Source organism: Ruditapes philippinarum, unplaced genomic scaffold, assembly GCF_026571515.1.
Source record: "Ruditapes philippinarum isolate M1 unplaced genomic scaffold, ASM2657151v2 ctg1272_1_1_1_1, whole genome shotgun sequence".
Lineage (NCBI taxonomy): Eukaryota > Metazoa > Mollusca > Bivalvia > Venerida > Veneridae > Ruditapes > Ruditapes philippinarum.
The window spans coordinates 86,109-105,892 of record NW_026854990.1 but is presented as its reverse complement, the minus strand read 5'-3'; the positions used below and the strand labels follow the sequence as shown (position 1 = coordinate 105,892).

Sequence of the window (19,784 nt, the reverse complement as noted above, 5' to 3'; positions counted from 1 at the left end):
ATAGCAGGTGCTTTCACGCGCTATGCCCCATAGCGACCTTAAACGTGACGTCACCAGGTGAGCGAGTATTCCGAATCACTAGCCGGTGTGGGAACGAGAAAGCATTCCTTAATATTTTGAGAACTTTCCTTGTAACCTTAAAAAATGACGACCACAGACTTGTATTCTGGCTATACTGCTGATGGAAAGCCATCGTCAAGGTTTGTTTGTTCAATTTATTTCATATGAAAATACAGAAATATTCGCATAATTTATTTGCTGAAGCGGAAAAGAATGTCATTTATTTTCTCGTCTTGGCTCGTTTCATTTGCATTCCACACCATTATCAATATGGCATGTTAGATATTTTTGAGGCATTTATATCTTATAGATTGATTTGTTTGAAACAAATTTTAATTAATCTTTGTAAATAGTTTCTGAATAATAGTTCTACGATGTAAAAAAAATGAGGCACTGCAAGGATTTCACAAATTTATGATTTCGTACTCAAAAATAATCGAACTTTTTTAACTTTCTAAAATTCTAGTAAGATTGTTCCATATACTAGAAAGAATCTATATCAGTTGTTGGAACAATCTCACTAGAAAGTAAAAACCTCATTTTTTTAAATCTTGCTTTAAAGTCGATTCATGATCAGCATTTTTAGTTGGCTCTTTTTCAGCAGACTTATTTTTTGCATCGGAAATTTAGTCATGCAGCTAAATTTAGGACTGAAGCTGCAGATATAAGGCTATAGCAAACGATTGGTCAATGGTGCGAGGATGAATATTTACTGCAAATGAAATAAGGGTACATTCTACGTGAGTGCACCTGTCAGCCCACAGTTGAAGTTGTTTAGCGCAAACAGTCTATTTAGGGGGTCAATGGCACTAAAAGTCTATCTAGGTTGTACACTGCTTGTGCCTTGCAAGTAGATTTCACAAGCATTCGCATCATTTATATACTACATATAAACTTTCCATATCCTTTTTTTCCGGTAAAGTCGACATTTTGCACAATTATTTAACATAGGACATATTTTCATATCTTCACAGGCTAACACAGAACAATATAGACTGTATAGGTCCTCTTGTTGACAGGGGTTTGACAGAAAATAATGGCTTACAATGATCTTCCATTAGGGAAAGCTTTCCATTTTAAAAGGAAGAGTTGAGTAATGATATCCAGATACTTGCTTACTTCAGCTTGACTATTCAAACTGTAGGGACAGCTATTGTACACTACCAGAGTCGGCATCACATTTTGGTTAAGTTTTTTGTGCAAATTGGTATCTCCTAAAGTGCCAAAGGGAATGGTTTGAAACTTCACACACTAATTTGAGAGCATAACAGGCTTCGCGAAACTGCTGAAAAATTTGCCTGACAATCGGTCAAGTTTTTTCAAATTTTTTTAAGTCTTGTCTGACCGAAAGAATATTTTTCTGACCGAATTTTTTTCCAAATATATGTATATGGTAATACCTTTGTGTTTTTTTTAAAGACATAGCAACTTTTAAAGATTTGCAACTCAATTTTATTCTCTTAAATAAAACATCAGTTTAATCCAGATTGATGGACTCTGTCAAATTTTCTCTGCGGGCGCCTGGACTCGTATTCCTTTTCTTTTGCTTTTTTTCTTCGTTAGATAATTTACGTTTTTTGCCTGGCGTAGCGCCATATCGTGTAATAATACAGTAACCAACATTTTGCTTCAGAGTACAAGGTCATTGAAAGTCGTATGTATCTAGAATTTGATTGGACACTTATAATGAAACGGCGAATCAAATGAACTCGTTTTACATTTTTTATTCAAGGGAGAAAACTCGGTCTTGATCGGTCTTGGATTATATTCCGGTATTCGTACCGAACATAAGGTCCGGAACTCGGAAAAACAATATCGGACCGGCCTGATTTTTGCCGGACATGTCTGACGGTCCGGCAACTTTCGCGAAGCCTGGCATAATATAAGATCATTGTCCAGCGCCTATGACTTACATGGTTTTGACAGAATTTTGGCCCATTTTGAACTTGGAAAATTCTACATTATTCTGGCTCTTGTTTTGCTATCAAGCACTAAAAAAAAGCCAAGAACGATGTCCTACCAACAGCTCTTGTTAAAAATAATACCTACATATGTATTTTGTCTTAACTCCAATAAATTGAAAAAGTGACTTTAGGTCAAGTTTAAGAGGAACAGACTCCGAACAATTTACAGGTTAAAACACATGCTTCTAATCCTGGAGTCCAATCTCTATCTGCTTTCTCAATCCATTCTCGTACCATTACTGGTTTAGACACACAGAAAGCAGATATTCAGCTGCGTGCATCATCCCACAACTAACAATATTGCTTTGATCCGGTTATACATTATTGGGAATACAAGAATTTTTACTTTTAAAGTTAAAACGCAACAAAGGGTTTTATTGGATTAAAATTGTTTTTTTTAGAGTATTGAGACCACCTGGTGGTGGGTCAAGTAACATTTTTGGTGGTGCAGAGCCAGAGGCACCCAGAGAACAAGTCCGACGAGAAATGGCACAGCAGTCACCTGCAACACAAACCCAGTCACCTTCAAACCCAACTACTGATGCTAATAATGAGTACCAGAAAAATAAGCCTAAAGGCAAAGGTATGTCTTTTAAAGTTTTACTGAAATTACCAGAGGAAAAAAGTCATGAAAAGTGCATGAATGCACTTGAAATTGATGAGCTTTAGAATAATGAGTCATATACAGTCAGAATAGATGCATGTAGTCGATATATTTGATTGATCCATTTAAATGCATTGTTCCTGGAGATTTAAGAATGGGGGTATACTGTGAGTTTGTAAATTGCTTCATTAACTTTGTTTAAATGTTGTGTTTTTTATGCCCCAAGGCATTTAATTTTTTAACAGTCTGTTCGTATAACGTTAACATAAAAAGGCAAGTTCAATTAAGTTCTATCTGTACTAATGGCTTCATTTTCACACTCTTGCCTATCAATACAAAGCATATATTTAGCAATTTTCCTGTCAATATTAAATGAGTGGATGGATAAACTGTTTTGTGTTTACCATTTTATTTTGATATACAAGTATGTTAATGTTTTATGAAAATCAACATATGTAAACAGTGATTAGAACATACTATGTTAAAAAATATACATACTTAACAGTGGACATAAAAGTGACCTATGACCATAACAAAAATTATCAGACATCCATTTAATTTTTTTTCCATTTCATTGGAGTAAGTTATGTTTGTGTATTAATTTTATAGATTTTATCGAGTAAGAAGGGGGTTCACATGTATGTGTAGGAAATTGATGGTTATGTGAATATTAACATATGTGAGATATTTATCTGTAAGACAGAATTTAGTTTTCTGACAAGGTGCTTGTCTGAGATAATTGAAGTAACAGATTCTTAACCCTTTATTTCTGAAGGCATTCTTGTCAGGCCTGTGCCTGTAGTAAAAGGGCCTGGTAGGCAAGTCAACCAAAGTGTATTGAATATGAAATTTTCCATTACATACCTGGTACATTTTTGAATAGTAGACGGTAAAAGGGTTTACGTTAATGTTTGGTTGTTTGTTGTTGAAGATTAAAATTTTGTTTTCTCAAAACATTGGTATCATTTGCGATATTTCTGTAAAATTAAAAAGTCATAAATTTGTACTTTTTGGTGATCTTGGAGTGAATAAAGCTGTAAAACAATAATTATATTCATGAATTTATATCACATCAAAACTAGTATTATCCCATGTTATAATAGAGTTATTGATCTATTAAATTGAAATAAGAAAGTTATTACATTTATTATTGATTTATGATTAGATTAAGTTGTTTATATCACCAGTAATGACCTTATTTTGTACATTTAATGAAAAGCATGCAGGGATATATAGTTGCAAATGCGTTATAATTTTATTACATAACACCATGTAATTTAAGTTTTATTGCCATATGAAGGTGTGGTATACATGTTGCTTGTACATAACATTATGTTAACAAACTGTCGTACATTTATTTCAGGCTGAGAAACGGAAATATTCGGTTAAGTTTATGTTGCGACAGTATTCTGTTTTTCATTATGCAAAATATTTATACCGATACATTATTTCTGTAAGTTTCTCTATTATTGTTGTATATATATATTTGAAAATACTGTGCAAATACTGGCAGGGTACATTTATTTGAATGTTTCAGGGGAAAATCTATTTTATATATAGATAAGATAAATATATGTTTATTTGATAATATTTATGATTATTACAGTTGTCTAAATTATAATGGTCTGTTGAAAAAAAATAATCTAAATATAGTATGATAGTGGCGTATAAAGAAGCATTTATCGATTACATGAGCCAATATTCATTATTGTGTTTTCACTGTTTTGAGTCAGAAGTTACTCATTGATTTTTCTCTGAATCATTTTCTAACTGTACTTGTTGGTATACACTTCTAGACAAATATTTTTGCTTGAATTATGTAGCTTGTACATCACTGCCACCTTTACCAGCCTTGACTTTTTGGGGCTTATTTTTTTTCTCATTTTCTCCCTGTGTCTTATTTGTACTTCAGGGGGATGGAAGTTATAATAAATAAACAGATAATATTATTATAATTTCATATCTGAATTTGTTTTTTTAATTTATGGACGTATGCAGTCTATGAAGTTTTGACGATTCAAAATGTTAGTTATCTGATTATTAATTAAATTATTTAATAATAAAAAATATTATGGAGAAGCATGGGGTTTTGACCAATTTAGTTGTGGCTAGGTATGATGTGGAGCCAGGGGGTCATACTGCAGTTGATAAGCAATTTTAGCAATAACTTTTTCTCAAAAATCAAGATTGAGGCTACGGTCACTTCCCAATTAAGTGAGAAAAACCATTGTACTGACTGAAATTTCTATCAGTCTGTTAAGAAAGCTTAAGTACAAAAACTCAAACTCAGGGTTGTTTTTTAACAGAAAAAAAAAATAAGAGGCTTTTAAATTTCAAGTGACAGATGTGACCCCCTGGGTAGATGATGTAACTAGCACCTAGTAGTCTAGTTAGTTCACCCTGTTACAAACAGTATATACATGTATGCAGCTAGTTTTTTCTCTCATATTGAATGCATTGTTTACCATTTATGACACATTTTCATATACATATTGTTTATATATTTTAGCTGAAGCACCATTTGCAATGTTCCAAGAAAGTGGAAGTTAGTATAAATATACATGTACATGTTCATTCTTTAAAATACAAATAATGATGGGGAAAAAAAACCAAGCACATAATGACCCATAATTCAAACAAGTTAAAGAAGGGATAAAACTAAAAAATATGTTGTAATTGGCTGTCAATTCACATCTATAGAAGATTTAATTATTGATTACGTCCAATGCACAGCTATCAAGGAGCTAATGTCTCATACAGTGGATTTTACTGTTTTAAACTTCTGTTGTGCACATTATAAAAGCATGTGTGCAGAACTTTGAGACAAATAAAGTACACCATTGATGACTCACAATTTCAGTGAATTGATACGTTTTTACTTTAGCTAAAATGTTTTGTTCCTGTCCCTTTAATTTACTTGAACAGTTTCATGTAATAAATGATCGAAACACAGTATATTCTTTGTTAAATTTAGACATTTAACCAAAGTTTAAAATACAAAAATGAAAGGATATATAGCCATTATTGACACCAGCATGAACAGTAGAGTCTGTTTTTCTAAATGAATTGACACAACAATTAAAAGTTTACTATTTCTTAATGAGATATCAGATTTTTTTGCCCATATTTGTTACAAGTTTGATTTGAACGTTACATTTAAGCTTTATGATTTCATTTTAATGAGGTAAGAGCATATTTTCATTTTTTTTTTAGGTTAATTAAATTGAAATTTTAGATTTTCCAGCATACTTTGTTTTGTAACACGGTTACACCTTTTGAAATGGAAGTTTTTTGAAAAGCTTAAACGAAAGATGTTAATTTCAATTCAAGATCAGTTAATTAATGTAGCCAAAAATTCATAAACATTCTAATGATAATTATAATAACCTAAACTACAAATGTAATTTGTTTATTCCCAAAGTACCATTAGCCAGTGATGACAAATCAAGTTTTACAACCATACATACTTTATCAATCAAACTGGGTACATGTGTTATACAGTAACCACACATAAAATGCAGTGATATTCCCAGTTTATAATACAAAGTTATCAATTTATATAATATCAAAATATTGATAAAAACATATACATTATAAATGATAAAGCATATATTTAGATAAAGAAAATCAAATATAATATGATAAATGATAAAAATAACTCAAGTCACCATTAAAATGCATGAATTAACTTGATAGTTTTATTTGTTTGAATCTATATTATTTGCATGTTACTTTCATATGAATGTGAATGCATGTTTTGTTAAAAAAAATTTACAATGTATGTACATGTATATTACTATTTACAGAACATTCCGCCCCATCTCAGTTTGACAAATGTGATACAGAATCTCAAAGTAGGAATATCTCATATTTTATCTTTATATTATGTTCTTTTTACTTGAAATATTACATTATTTGGACCGATTTTTCACAGACTGAAAGTTTAAGGATTCTTGAATAAAAGTCGAATGATAAGCTAGGCAATTGTCTGGAAGTTAATTTTTTCAAACCAACTTCAACATATAGTGATGTTTATTATATTGTTTTACTATTCTTTGAAGAAATACTTTTGTAAAGTAAAACTTCACATATATTTGAAATTAAAGTCATCATTTCCTTGTAACTACTTAGTCATGTGACATTGGTAGTGATGTACTGTATTGGTTCTGTAAACAAGGAAGAATTACAAACAATTTTCAATAATGTTTAAAATAAAAGTATCATTAAGATATCCTTACAAAGCTGAATTATATAAATTGGTAATAATGATTGGTTTTACTTAGTCTGTGTTTCGCAAATGACTGCATTATGCTTATAGATGATGCAGATTTTCGTTGTTACTCTGTAACGGAATATCGTAATGCTGTGGCCACTAATGCAGCAATCAGACAAAAGGCGCATGGAGCAGGTATCAGTTGTGCTAGAGTTGTTCCCCTTGTTATCTTTGTTGTTGTTTTAGTTGCTTCACATATTTGGTAAATTATCTCGCACTGACTCTTTTTGGTCACAGTTGGTCTGGGTTAAAAGGAAGGAGGGATGTAGGAATTTAAAGGTTCAATCAAACAAATTGATATCCTTTAAACCAATTACATTTGTGTAATTAGGAATGTGTATTTTTGAGCATATTTGTTAAAATGGAAACAAAGCGATGGATTGTCATCTAAATACTATTCTTACATGTGATTAATTCTTACATATACATAAACAGATCTCATGGTAATTTCATTTTCTCATTGGTGTTTAAGACTGAATCTGTATTAATTTACATATATACACTAATAATGTCTCCTAAAATTTTGTCTTCGTCCGACTTCACCTTGTCTGGCTTCCACAGGTCAAACTGTTAGTGGGGTTTTGACGAAAGTTCACAGGAGTGATCAGTACCAACCCTAGTTGAGCATATTGTTGGTATCTTCTGCTTCGCTGCACAAAATTGTCACCAGAGAGCCAGAGATAGAAAATTCTTGCCAGTTTTCACAGGTCAAACTGCTGGGGGATTTTAATGAAACTTTACAGGAGTGATCAGTGCCAAACAAGGTTGTGCATATCCATGCACATTCTGCTTCACTGCACAAAATGGCCACCATAGCTAAAAATAGAAATAATCTTGTCTGGCTTTCACAGGTCAAACCGCTGGTGGGATTTACATGCTACTGTTACATCCTTAGAGTTCATACATGGGAGACATGTTTTTGTGACAAAAACCCCTTCTAGTTAGTTTTAATTGGGTTAATGGGGTAGGATAAAGTTAGTATTATTAAATTTCTGAGAAGGATCACTTTCTAACTAGAAATAGTTTATTAATTTTATCATATTTAACCATAATATATTTAGAAACTTTAATAATAGTATTGTTTATCAACTCTTAATCCCACATTTAGAAATTGTCCATTTATCTACACATGTTAAAGATCATTTAAAGAGCTGATAACTGATTTCAAATTTTATATCATCTCTTGTGTCATTTCATGTTGCAAAACTTTTGAAGTGCTTAAAGTTTTCAAAAATTAGCAGTCAATGTTTTGTTCTTGGTTTAACATAGTATGTGTGATCCATTTTAAAATATACATGTTGTTATGCAGTGGCAGTGAGAACAAGTTTTTAAAAAAAAATAGAAATAAAATTTAGGGCACACTTTGTTCAAGCTTCAAATAAAGTAAGATTTGTCAAGGGAGTTAATAGACAAAAGGTTTAGTTTTATTGTTCCTAAATTCATACATGTGCCGGGACTGTCTTATACAATCAGATTCAATACATTAGAATAAAGTAGAGTTAAACATCTTTAGACACTCACTGAGTCACTGACTGGAAATCAAACCCCAGAATTCGACCGGAAATGGCCTACACCTATGATATCTGTAAAAAAAATATAAAAAAAAATAAAGCCTTCTCTCAAAAACTTCTATTAAATTAACAATTAATTAATTATTAATAAGAGAAAAATAAAATTCTGTTATCAGTTACACAAACTAATGTATGTTTCTAAATTATTATTACCAAATTAACAACAGTTGAAAGTAGAATGTTAGTTATTGTGCTAGCTTGTTAGTTTTGTTTTGTATTCTTTTTTCTGGTTGCAGTGTGCACATCTTTTGCATGACTTGTTACAGTGATTTCTGCTGTGTAATCTTAATTCCCTTGTACTGAATAATTCTTTTTTCCTTTTCAAAATTCTTGAATTCAAATATTAAAGCAAAACATTTGGCAAGATCTGCTTTCCTCTTTTTCTTGGCTTATAATAAGCAGAAATGTTAAATTTGGTGAAATACATATTCCAATTATAAATTAAAAACAAAAAAATTGTTGTTTTAAGTATAGCAATTTCATGCTCATTCTAGAATTATAAAGAAAATTGAAGAATTCTTTTTTTATATTCAATGGAAAATACATTTATAATTAAGTCTTTTGAGAAAAGTCAATTTTTAATTCAAATGTTTAAGGAGAAAAATTTCCACAAATACATTGAAACTGTTTTAAGAATTTTTTTAACAATTTTAAGAAATTACAATACAGTGAAAATAGAATGAAATTTAGAAATTAAACAATTGAGGTTTTATATATAGCTACTGGTGCCTTTAACCCTATAACCCATGAAGAGAACCAGGGGTCCTCTGGGTGCAAGGAATATGATCAAAGAAAAATTCATCCCCAGCAAGTTATACGTAATCAACAGAATCAAGAACAACCTGTTCGTATGGTTAGGGGACAGGGAAACAACAATACTGGAAAAGGTACATTCCCATCTTTTAATTACCAGAAACTAGAAGTGTGATCCTTTCTTTATTAACAGTTCTTTAATCTTTAACCGTTAGCCTATTGACGGCAACTGAATCTACCCATGTGACCGGTGCAGACCAAGTTCAGCCAGCACATCCGTGTCATCTGATCATAATCTGTACCCTTCAATACTTAGTTACATTCATATTTTTAATATTTCCCTAAAAATGATGTAATGTTTTGTATAGGATAAAAGATAGATACGTCCATTTAAAATATTTAGCATGGTTTATATAGAGTATGATCGGCATGCACAGTCATGACTGCTGGCTGTCGAGATATTACTTTTGGCTGCTCATATACTTTATTCTATGAAATCCTTGTCATTAATAATGGACTTTCCAAGACAGGAATAAATCAATTGCACAAATTTGGTTTAATAAATGCTGATACATATATTGAATGTAGGTAATATTTAAGACATGATATTTAATGTAGACTCTTTTTTTGAAATAAAAATATTTTTTAACAAAAGTGGTATGAAAATTATATTAATTACATGAAAACCAACCCCATAACAAACTTGTTGTAACAAAGTTTTTAACTCATTCTTACAATCGTATCACTAAGATATTACACGAAGCCAATAAAAAACTGAATGTTAATGGGATGAAAACATTGTCAATGAAACAAAAGCATGGTTTGTTGTGTTTTTGTGAGAAGATCAACATTTACATTCTTCAGCAATTTTTGAACTGCAAAGATTTTCCTCGTCTCATAAGTTGAAAAAAGATTTTGATCTTTCACCACAACAAACTTTATGTGTTTATCATTTTATGCCAATTTTGTTACTTTCAAGTAAACAATATGGTTAACTATTGAAAAAATAATTTTGTAAACAAAGTGTGTATACAACCAATCTGCAATTAAATAAGAAATTTAAATCAGTACCTGGTACTTCTTTGGAAAACCTGTGAATTATTGCATAAAGTTCAATATACATTCAGAATAACCATACCAAATAACTAAACTTGTAAATAAAGAAATTTATTTAACATGTGGAAATATTGATTTCTATGTATACAGATGAAGGACCACTTAATGGTATTTGTAATGCTTTTTGAGAGATGTTTGTAATGTTATGTATTTTGTAACATGGATATTTGCATGATGGTATTAATGAGGTTATATTTCTTGCATGCAGGGAATGGTACGCTTGTAACATTAATATGACTATTGCATTATTGCATCATGTTATTTCTAGTTATTGCAATGTTATTTCTATAATTTGCATGTATTTAATACTAAAATGTTAAAACATATTCTTAAATCTGATACTGGTACATTGGACCCAATGAAAATTTTGTCCCCCCTCTGACGGCTTTAAAATAATGAATATTAATTTACTTACCATGGTAATATTGTGACTGGGTAACAACACGGTGTACATTTTGACCATGCCATGGTCATTGCTAAATTGTCTTGCAATCATAATTTCATATTGACAAAAAACTATTGTTAAACTTTTTTGGGGGGTACTCATTGTCCTTTTCATTGTCTGCTTTGGTTTGGATATTGTGCACAGCTTGTTATTACAAAAATAAGACTATCCATTAATCCCAAGCCTGTCTGGAAGTTGTCCAGCTAGCTTATAAAAGGTCACTTTGTTCTCCTCTTGTGCTTAAAATGATATATATAGGGGAACCAGTCTTATGGTCTGTTTCACACAAGAAAAAGTTGAAAAGTTGCCATTTGACTTCACAGTATAGGTGTTAGTAAAAATCTAAATGATACACATTTTAAATTGAAAATATAAATTTCCATTATATAAACATGTACTATTGCATCTTAAGTTTAAGATAAAATACTGGTCAAAAGAATGTTTAAGGAATGTTGTAATTTACCATCTTACGCATTTTTGACAAAATGGAGGACTGTGCTTGTGTAACATTATTGTAAGAATAATTATCATTTATTATGTTTGCTTCAATGATATGTTGAAATGTTTGACTAACATGCATGATTGTGAACCATAAAACTTGAAGGAATCAGTGTTAATTGAGCTTCTTTTATACAAGACGGAAACATGATCAAATGCTTATACGATTAAATACAAAACATAGCAATCTAGAGTTACATGTTGTTCAGAGATGAATGGCTGTGCATTGTGACTTGTAACAAAGCTAAAAGAAGCTTTGAAACTTGATGAGAACATTAAAGTTTTAATAAATTGGTCTTTGTGTAGAAAATGGTTTAAAATGAAAGAATAAATATATATAATGTATGTAAAAAATTATGTTAGAGTTAATTCATATATTTGAGGGGAAAAATAGATTTTAAAAATGATGAAGAAAATGTTGTGTTTTCTAAAATCCACTTTCTATGAACAAGTAAAAATATATATATTGATATATAAACAAAAAAAAAGCAATTATATTTGTGATAAAATTTTACAAAAGGTAATTTTGATAAGTTTTATTTCATTTTCAGATAATCAGCCATTTGGAAGGAGATTAACGAAAGTCTATAGTTTATATTATAACACTAAAGATTTTCATTTGTATTGCAGATTTAACTGGAATGAACAGTAGTCTTTCATTGATTGTTTTTTCTCTCTATATGTAAGAATATTACACGATAATTTTATTATGATAATTATATGAATATTTTATATATTTTACAGTTCAATACAACCCTATAACTGGTGAAGAATATCCTGCTGACTATGGACAACAGGTAAATTTTGTCTACATTATATACACCCCCACAAAGTTTTCATATTCAAGAATCTGTTTTATGTGGTATAAGGTATATAACAAAGGGAGATTACTATGACAGTATTAATCAGGCATGTGAGGTGGAGTATTTAGCGAAAGAAAATAACTGCTTCAATATCTTGTTATATCTGGGGATGATATTGGTCAGTCACCAATTGGTGACTTAAAGTGTAAATTTCTTTATGATGTAAATTGGGTCCTAACAGCAAAACTTAATAATTAATGCTTATGAAGAGTTCATTATAATGCTTGATAAAAGCTGATTTATTCAGAAATGTAAAAATACTTGTTTAAATTAACCATTCATATGCTAATCATAAATTAAAATTTACTACCATCTTAAAAATCTTTAATACAATTATCTACAGTAATGTTCTGTACATAATTTTGCAATTCTTACATAGTTACTTCATAGTTGTTTAGTATTGGTCATACTTGATAAAGATCATTGGATCATTGTTTTTCCCCCAAAATGAAATTAACCAGTCTGATAACAAGAAACTATTTACTTGCCCTTAGGATATGGACCATTTTGATTTTATTTGTTAATACATGATGTTTAGATGACGAAATGGAATGGCTTGAATGTTTTAGATGTAAAAGTTAGGTTACCTCTGATTATTTTAGCATTATGATATATGTAAGGCATGATGCCCCTGTATCAAACATATGCTGGTGTTAATAGATATTACTATCACATAATTATGACATGTTGAAATTGACATGTGCTCTCTTTTGCCTAATCTGGGGCTTATATTTTTAAGAATCATGAATTACTTAAAATGAATTATAAAAAGTTTTTTGTTTTGTTTCAATCAATTTATTACTATAATATTGTTTTTTGATACCAAACTTTTTAAGATATTTTTGGGGTTCAAAGAAAACTATGCTAAATATTTGTACAATTACTAGGTCACATTTTTCTCTGTCCAATCCCATTGATGTATAGATGGGTTGGGAAATATTTGTATGTTTATCTTGCATTACATAAACATTTATGGTTGAGTAGATAATGATATGAAATAACAAATGATGCAAATAGTGATATATTTATTTCTCCTCTAGGCTGTTATGATATGACAAATATACTTAAAAACTGTTATTATTTTGTGACATAAACTTAGTGTAAATGTTGCATGGGAGAACAATCTTATATATGAAAAGAATTATTGAATTGCTAAATGTGTCCCCTACATGATACTGTACCATTACGTAGCTTTGTTTTTCTTTACATCTATTTTGAATATAGCTTTAGTATAATATCCCTTTAAAAGAAGAACTGGTTTGGTGTCAACATATGTTATTATTTAAGCCATTCTGTGATGAAAGTCAATGGCTTATTTGAACTTCTCAAGCTATGCTTCTTGGTTTAATGTGAGGAAATGGTTGTGAACCCAATATAGCTTGAACTTATGGACTTTTTGTTGCAAGACAGGTCTACACCTCTAGGCTATTCATCCTCATTGGAGACTATAATTAACAATCATTCATGAATTAAAAGCATATAGATAAAAATATACTTACAACATTAATCTATAATATAATGTTATAAAGAAGTGTTGATATATGCAGATTTTAACAATGTGCAATATCTTTCAACTTCAACATGTTAATATTTCTTTTTGTGCCCCCACGTTAGTGGCGGGCATTTAGATTTACCCCCGTCCGTCCGTCCGTCCATCTGTTCACTTTTGTGTCGCACGTAACTCAAAAAGTATTTGACCTAGAGTCATGAAACTTTATAGGAATGTTGATCAGCATGTGCAGTTGTGCACCTGGGTATTTTCGTCTGGATATTTTTAGTATTTTCAGAGTTAGTGCCCTTGACTTAGTTAAATTTTGCAATTTTCAACTTGTGTCGCATGTAACTCAAAAAGTATTTGACCTAGAGTCATGAAACGTTACACAAATGTTGATCAGCATGTGTAGTTGTGCACCTGGGTATTTTCGTCTGGATATTTTTAGTATTTTTAGAGTTTTGCCCTTGAGTTATTAAAATTTTGCAATTTTCAACTTGTGTCGCATGTAACTCAAAAAGTATTTGACCTAGAGTCATGAAACTTTACAGGAATGTTGATCAGCATGTGTAGTTGTGCACCTGGGTATTTTCGTCTGGATATTTTTAGTATTTTCAGAGTTATTGCCCTTGACTTAGTAAAATTTTGCAATTTTCAACTTGTGTCGCACGTAACTCAAAAAGTATTTCACCTAGAGTCATGAAACTTTACAGGAATGTTGATCAGCATTTGTAGTTGTGCACCTGGGTATTTCCTTCTGGATATTTTTAGTATTTTCAGAGTTATTGCCCTTGAGTTAGTAAAATTTGGCAATTTTCAACATGTGTCGCACGTAACTCAAAAGTATTTGACCTACAGTCATGTAACTTTACAGGAATATTGATCAGCATGTGCAGTTGTGCACCAGGTATTTTCGTCTGGATTTATTTAGTATTTTTAGAGTTATTGCCCTTCACTTTTAAAAATTTTTGCAATTTTCAACTTGTGTCGCAAGTTTCTCAAAAAGGATTTGACATAGTCATTAAACCTTATGGGCAGGTTGCTCAGCATATTTTAGATTTGCACCTGGGGTTTTGCTTGTGGATTTATCCAGTATTTGTAGAGTTATTTCCCTTGAATTAGTAAAAAGATTGACAGAACAGTGGCGCGGTGGGGGCACCCGTGTCCTATGGACACATTTCTAGTTATCTTTGCAAGTAATAATTGTCTATAATGTATGCTTGGCTTATAATTATGTTATGTTGCTGGTGTTTTATTGACAAATACACAAGAGATTTTAGCCTTTGACTTGGAAGAATTTGTCCGGTCTGTATGTAAACTGTAAGAATCAGCATGCATTAATATTTAATTCAGCAGGGTAGGGGTGTAACTGATTAAGTTGCTTACTGCTGAATATTATGATCCTGAAATCCCTGGATTTATCAATGGATAATTCTAAATTCAAAGTAAGGCCATTCTATCACAGGAAATCAGAATAGAATAAAGGGATGGTTATAGAAATTCAGATTTGGTTAATGTACTCAAGAATGGCTTATAGAGAATTGCATGTTAATGTAAAAACTGCTTTAATTGGTGTCATAAAACATTTGTCATTAATCATTTATTTTGCTATTTTATATGATATTGCTGTCTTGGCTTATCAGTTGCTTAAAGCACATGACAAATATTGAGATGTTTTATAAACTATGTATGAAAATTACAAGATGATAAAATTAATGATTTTATTAGACTTTAGTTGAATGGGAAAAAAAGAATTGTCTACATTTAAGCAACTGTTAAATAAAGAAAAAGATGTGTTTGGCAGGTTCATCATTTCAGGTTGACAGTCCAGCAACACTTCATGTATAATTCTGCACATTTTAATTCCCATAACATTACTCCGGGGATAATTAATATCTACATGAAGATAATTTCTAATGATATTCATGTTGAAAAAAATGGGATGTTTATCACTATCATGTATATATACAAACTGATTGCTGAAAATTATGGTTGGAAAGTAATTCCATATTCATGATGTCTCTCACACTCTTTTGGCTATGGATACCTTCAGAAAGTTAATTCCTTGAGTGGTTTTTATGCCACTACTAATTAGGGGCATGGGGCTTATAGATCTGCCCTTATTTGTCATCTATAAATGGACAAAAGAGCAGAACGTGGGGGAATCATCAAGGACTTGAAAGGGTTTTAAAAACAGTTAAGACTAATTCATAATTCTTGATAAAAATGGAATAAATAAGTCACATGTGCAGAATTTTAATGAAGAAGTGATGGATGGATCATTAATAAAAGAGATCATGCTCTCATGTATCATACTAATTGACATGTTTTGACCCCTCTTACATTGCAGGGTCAAGCCCGCAGACAGTGTTAAGTATATTTATATTGCTAGGGTCATGTGATACATAAATGGTACTAGTATCAGTGGTTTCTCTTTAACATATTCCTCTCTTGTAAGGAACAGTTTTTCATCTATTTTTCATGACTCCTGGCTTTTACATGGCCATTTTTTAGGGATAAATGTTCACTTTTGCTTTTTAGTAAATATTGCAACAGTTTTCAAATCTGGCTTTAAGATAATATAGTATTCATAGTATAGAATTTATTTCTTCAAACCTTTAAAATCTATATAGTTAGGATGTCACATTTAAACTTTGATAATATATAGATATTATATACTGTACAAGACATTGATGTAATACATTATTGGAGTACATATTGTTATAATTATGTTGTTCCATCGTTATAATAACCACACATTTTATGACTAAAATTGTTGATGTAATAAGTTATTGTTGTATAAAATGTTTAAAACTAATATCACCATGGTAAATTGTCATAGAGGATAATAAACTCTGAATTTTGTATTTGTGTGTGCAAACGTTCAGTTGTCTTTTCCTAGCTGACCAAATTGTTCACTTTTAACATTGTTTAAAGAAACCTTTACTGGTTAATATTTTGTATTGAATTTAGACTCTATATTGATAAAAATTATCAATTTCATCAGTAACAAAGCATTTCAGTTAAAGTATAGTATTATGATATTTTATATTTCCAAGCCAGACAAATTAGCACTAAGGAGCATTGGATATAAGTTTTCTGATATTTAGAGTATAAGTGACTCTTGCACAATTTTTTCATGTAATTAAAGATCTATGAAAAAATACAATACAAAAAGAGAACCTTATCACTACCATTAGTATAACTTGTGTATACATGTTACTTGCATGATTTTCAGTTGCATGTTGCTTTTATTTGCATATAGCTGTGTACAAAATTTTAAAATGAAGTCACCCAAATGCTGTATGGCAGCAGTTAAGTTCTTCCCCCATGATTTCCATTAATCTTGGAAAATGGTTAAGCATTGATAGCTCTTATTGTCCATGTGCAGTATTATAAATATCAAGGACATGGGCAATCATATTGGATTAAGGGAAATGGGGGGCTTTATTTCTTTGAATATTTCTCTTAATAGTTACAATAACTCCACACTTTATGCCGTTGATGTTGGAAATGCTATCTTTGTGATCATCAATGTTTTACCATAATTTCTATAAGAAAAAGATCTATATAAAAAGCAAACTGCGTCAAGGAACATTTCATAAAAACATAAAGCTACCCATGGTCAATGATAATAATAGATGATAACTATTGATAGGGTTCTCAACAGTAGTAAAACTTTCTTTGAGAAGATGGTTTAATTTTATTTTCTTCTTTGTTTTGTTTACAGAAAGGGGAAGAAAAGGAAGAGCAAGAAAAGAATGAAGATGAAGAAACTGAAAAAGATAAAGATGAATCTACTGATAGTCCTACTGATGAAAACAATAGTGCAACAGAGCAACAAGAAGCTACACCTGCCCCAGTTGTTGAAACTACACCAGCACCATTTCAGAAAGTTCGTCAGCCACCAGGTGGTAAATCCTCTGGCTTATGGTGATGACCAATCAAATATCTAGATTTAGACAATTTCAATGAAACAAAAACAAAACAATGCTTCCAGTGTTTGGTTTTTTTGCATTATCCTTAAGAGGAAAATGAAAAATGTTAACTTGTACAAATTTGTTTTTTTGCAATAATTTCTTCTAAAGTGTTAATCTAACAATTGAAGGCATTTGAAATTTTAGTGTTAGACTTGATTCAGTCATTTATTTTCATGCATTTTATAATGGGCTATGTAGCTTTGCATTCCATTTCATGAAACTAGTTTCTCGCTTTCATTTATAGGAAGGACGGAGAGATAATGAACTATGTTTTTTCTTATATTTTATTTTTTTGTTGCTCTTTCTAATTTAATGTTATATTTCTTGTGTTAACATGTTTTATTCAGGCCTGTGTTCTTTTATTTATAAAATTCAAAAAAAAATGATCAAACAAATAGAAATGTTTCAAAACATCATTTCTTGTGATACCATATTTTCAACATTATTATATTTTGTTCCATATCTAATGGGGGCCATTTATATTTAGAAGTGTGCATAGGACTTTTGTAATACAATCTTTTTTAGTTCCTTTCATTCCAAACTTAATATTTTTGCTCTTCATATTTTTCGTGGTACAAAAGACATGTTGTGTATATTGTTTTCGTTCTTTTTTTCCCCCTTATTTTTATGTTTTGTCTAACAAACTTTTGTATGTGAAATAGAATATTAGAATTTTTCTCCACAATCACTTATTATACGATTGTATAAGTTTGGATCTTAAGATTTTTGTTTGAGATTAATCTGTATAGATAGTTTCGACTGCCCACCGAATATAGGCAATCAGTTTCACATATTAAAAAATCCTAAACACCTTTGTAGCTTTACTTGTGATATACACATGCTTGCTGTAATGGTGAAAAACGTCACATAAATTGTTGTAAAAATAGTGTAACGATAAAGAAGTTGTTGTTTTTTTTCATAATGCACAGTGATGTCATATTATATCCGGTATGTTCTGTGATCAATTTTGTTTTACTAAATTATGTCCATTTATTTTGTGATCAATAATAATAAAGTACACCAGTGTAACTTGCTTTAAATGTATGTAAGTGTATTGTTTTAAGGAAGAAAAAAAAGGAGGAAAAGTGGAGGTATATATATGTTTAATATATATGTTTAATAAAAGTTTGCTTTATATGCATGTGCTTTTTTAAAGTGTGAACAAAATAAATTGTAAAGGGACCCTTTGTATGTTAAACATGACTGTAATACACATGTATGAAGAAGAAAAAAAATGGGGATCTAATATCGGTGAATTTAGAAAAATGGCATCTAAAAGTTGATTAAATCTAAGCGTTAAGTTCCATAATGCACAAAGGGACTTTGGATAATATATAGAAATACTTCTGCTTTGAAAAGATAAATTCAACATTTTGCTATTTGACATTGATATTCTAGATGTAGATTTATTATATATGTATGTGCGAGCAGATTTATTTTTGCATATTTTTTTTTATTGGAGACTTAGATTTATTATTATATTATTTTTGCTGTAACTATGCATTTATGTAAAAGTATTAAAATAGTTCTCAATTTTGAATCAGCTATGCTCTGTCTACTTGAGGAGTGAAGAAAACTTACATTTAATTACTGTTTTGTTGGAAGGGGAAATTGTATTACATAAGAGCACAGCATGACAAAATCTAAATGGGGGAAAATTTATTTAAAAGGTTATATATGAACAATTCTCAAACTGTACTCTGCATTTTAGTCATTTTGGGTTGAAGGTCATTAACATTTGCATAATTAACTCATTTTATTGGTATTATATAATAGCAATATTTAAACTTACATTTCTATATTAATTTAAAACGACTTGAAAATATTGAATAAAGATAATCCCCAAGTTGAATTCAATAAAGTGTTACTTGACCAGATTGTTTGTTCTTTGTATATATATGATATTAGCAATGGTTGTAACTACTGTTGTTTCCCCCCACCCCCCTGGAGTGTGGAGTCTATATTACTGTAAGTCCAGACTAATTATGAAGCTTGCAGCTTACTTGATCAAGTTCGCTTTCTTGAACAAATTGGTACTGTTTTTAAAGCTCGGATATTGGAAGAGTAGTCACCAGGACAGTTTGCATTACATTTTGGTTTAGTTTTTGCTTGCAATTTTGTATCTTCAAAACTATTGAAGGGAATTGGTTACAACTTCTTTAAGA

At 30.5% G+C, this 19,784-nt stretch overlaps 1 protein-coding gene across 5 annotated transcripts; it reads left to right on the top strand.

The window, feature by feature from the left end:
* Positions 1–38: 38 nt before the first annotated feature.
* On the top strand, positions 39–19,496 carry LOC132741726 (microtubule-associated protein Jupiter-like). Of its 5 annotated transcripts, XM_060729979.1 has the most exons (10): positions 39–200; positions 2,426–2,607; positions 5,138–5,173; positions 6,435–6,482; positions 6,947–7,036; positions 9,192–9,359; positions 10,432–10,449; positions 12,029–12,081; positions 15,990–16,009; positions 17,370–17,487. In XM_060729979.1, coding segments are annotated over exons 1-10 (672 nt in total). In that variant the 5' UTR covers positions 39–144; the 3' UTR covers positions 17,371–17,487. The 5 variants fall into 5 exon arrangements, with proteins under 5 accessions (XP_060585962.1, XP_060585959.1, XP_060585961.1 ...); XM_060729976.1 differs by lacking the exon at positions 15,990–16,009 and having other exon boundaries at positions 17,370–19,496; XM_060729978.1 differs by lacking the exons at positions 6,435–6,482; positions 15,990–16,009 and having other exon boundaries at positions 17,370–19,496.
* Positions 19,497–19,784: the final 288 nt, after the last annotated feature.

Coding starts and splice junctions, on each gene's coding strand:
- LOC132741726 (XM_060729976.1), top strand. CDS start 145: ATGACGACCACAGACTTGTATTCTGGCTATACTGCTGATGGAAAGCCA. Junction 2,608..5,137: donor AAATAAGCCTAAAGGCAAAG/GTATGTCTTTTA, acceptor TATATATTTTAG/CTGAAGCACCATTTGCAATG. Junction 5,174..6,434: donor AATGTTCCAAGAAAGTGGAA/GTTAGTATAAAT, acceptor TACTATTTACAG/AACATTCCGCCCCATCTCAG.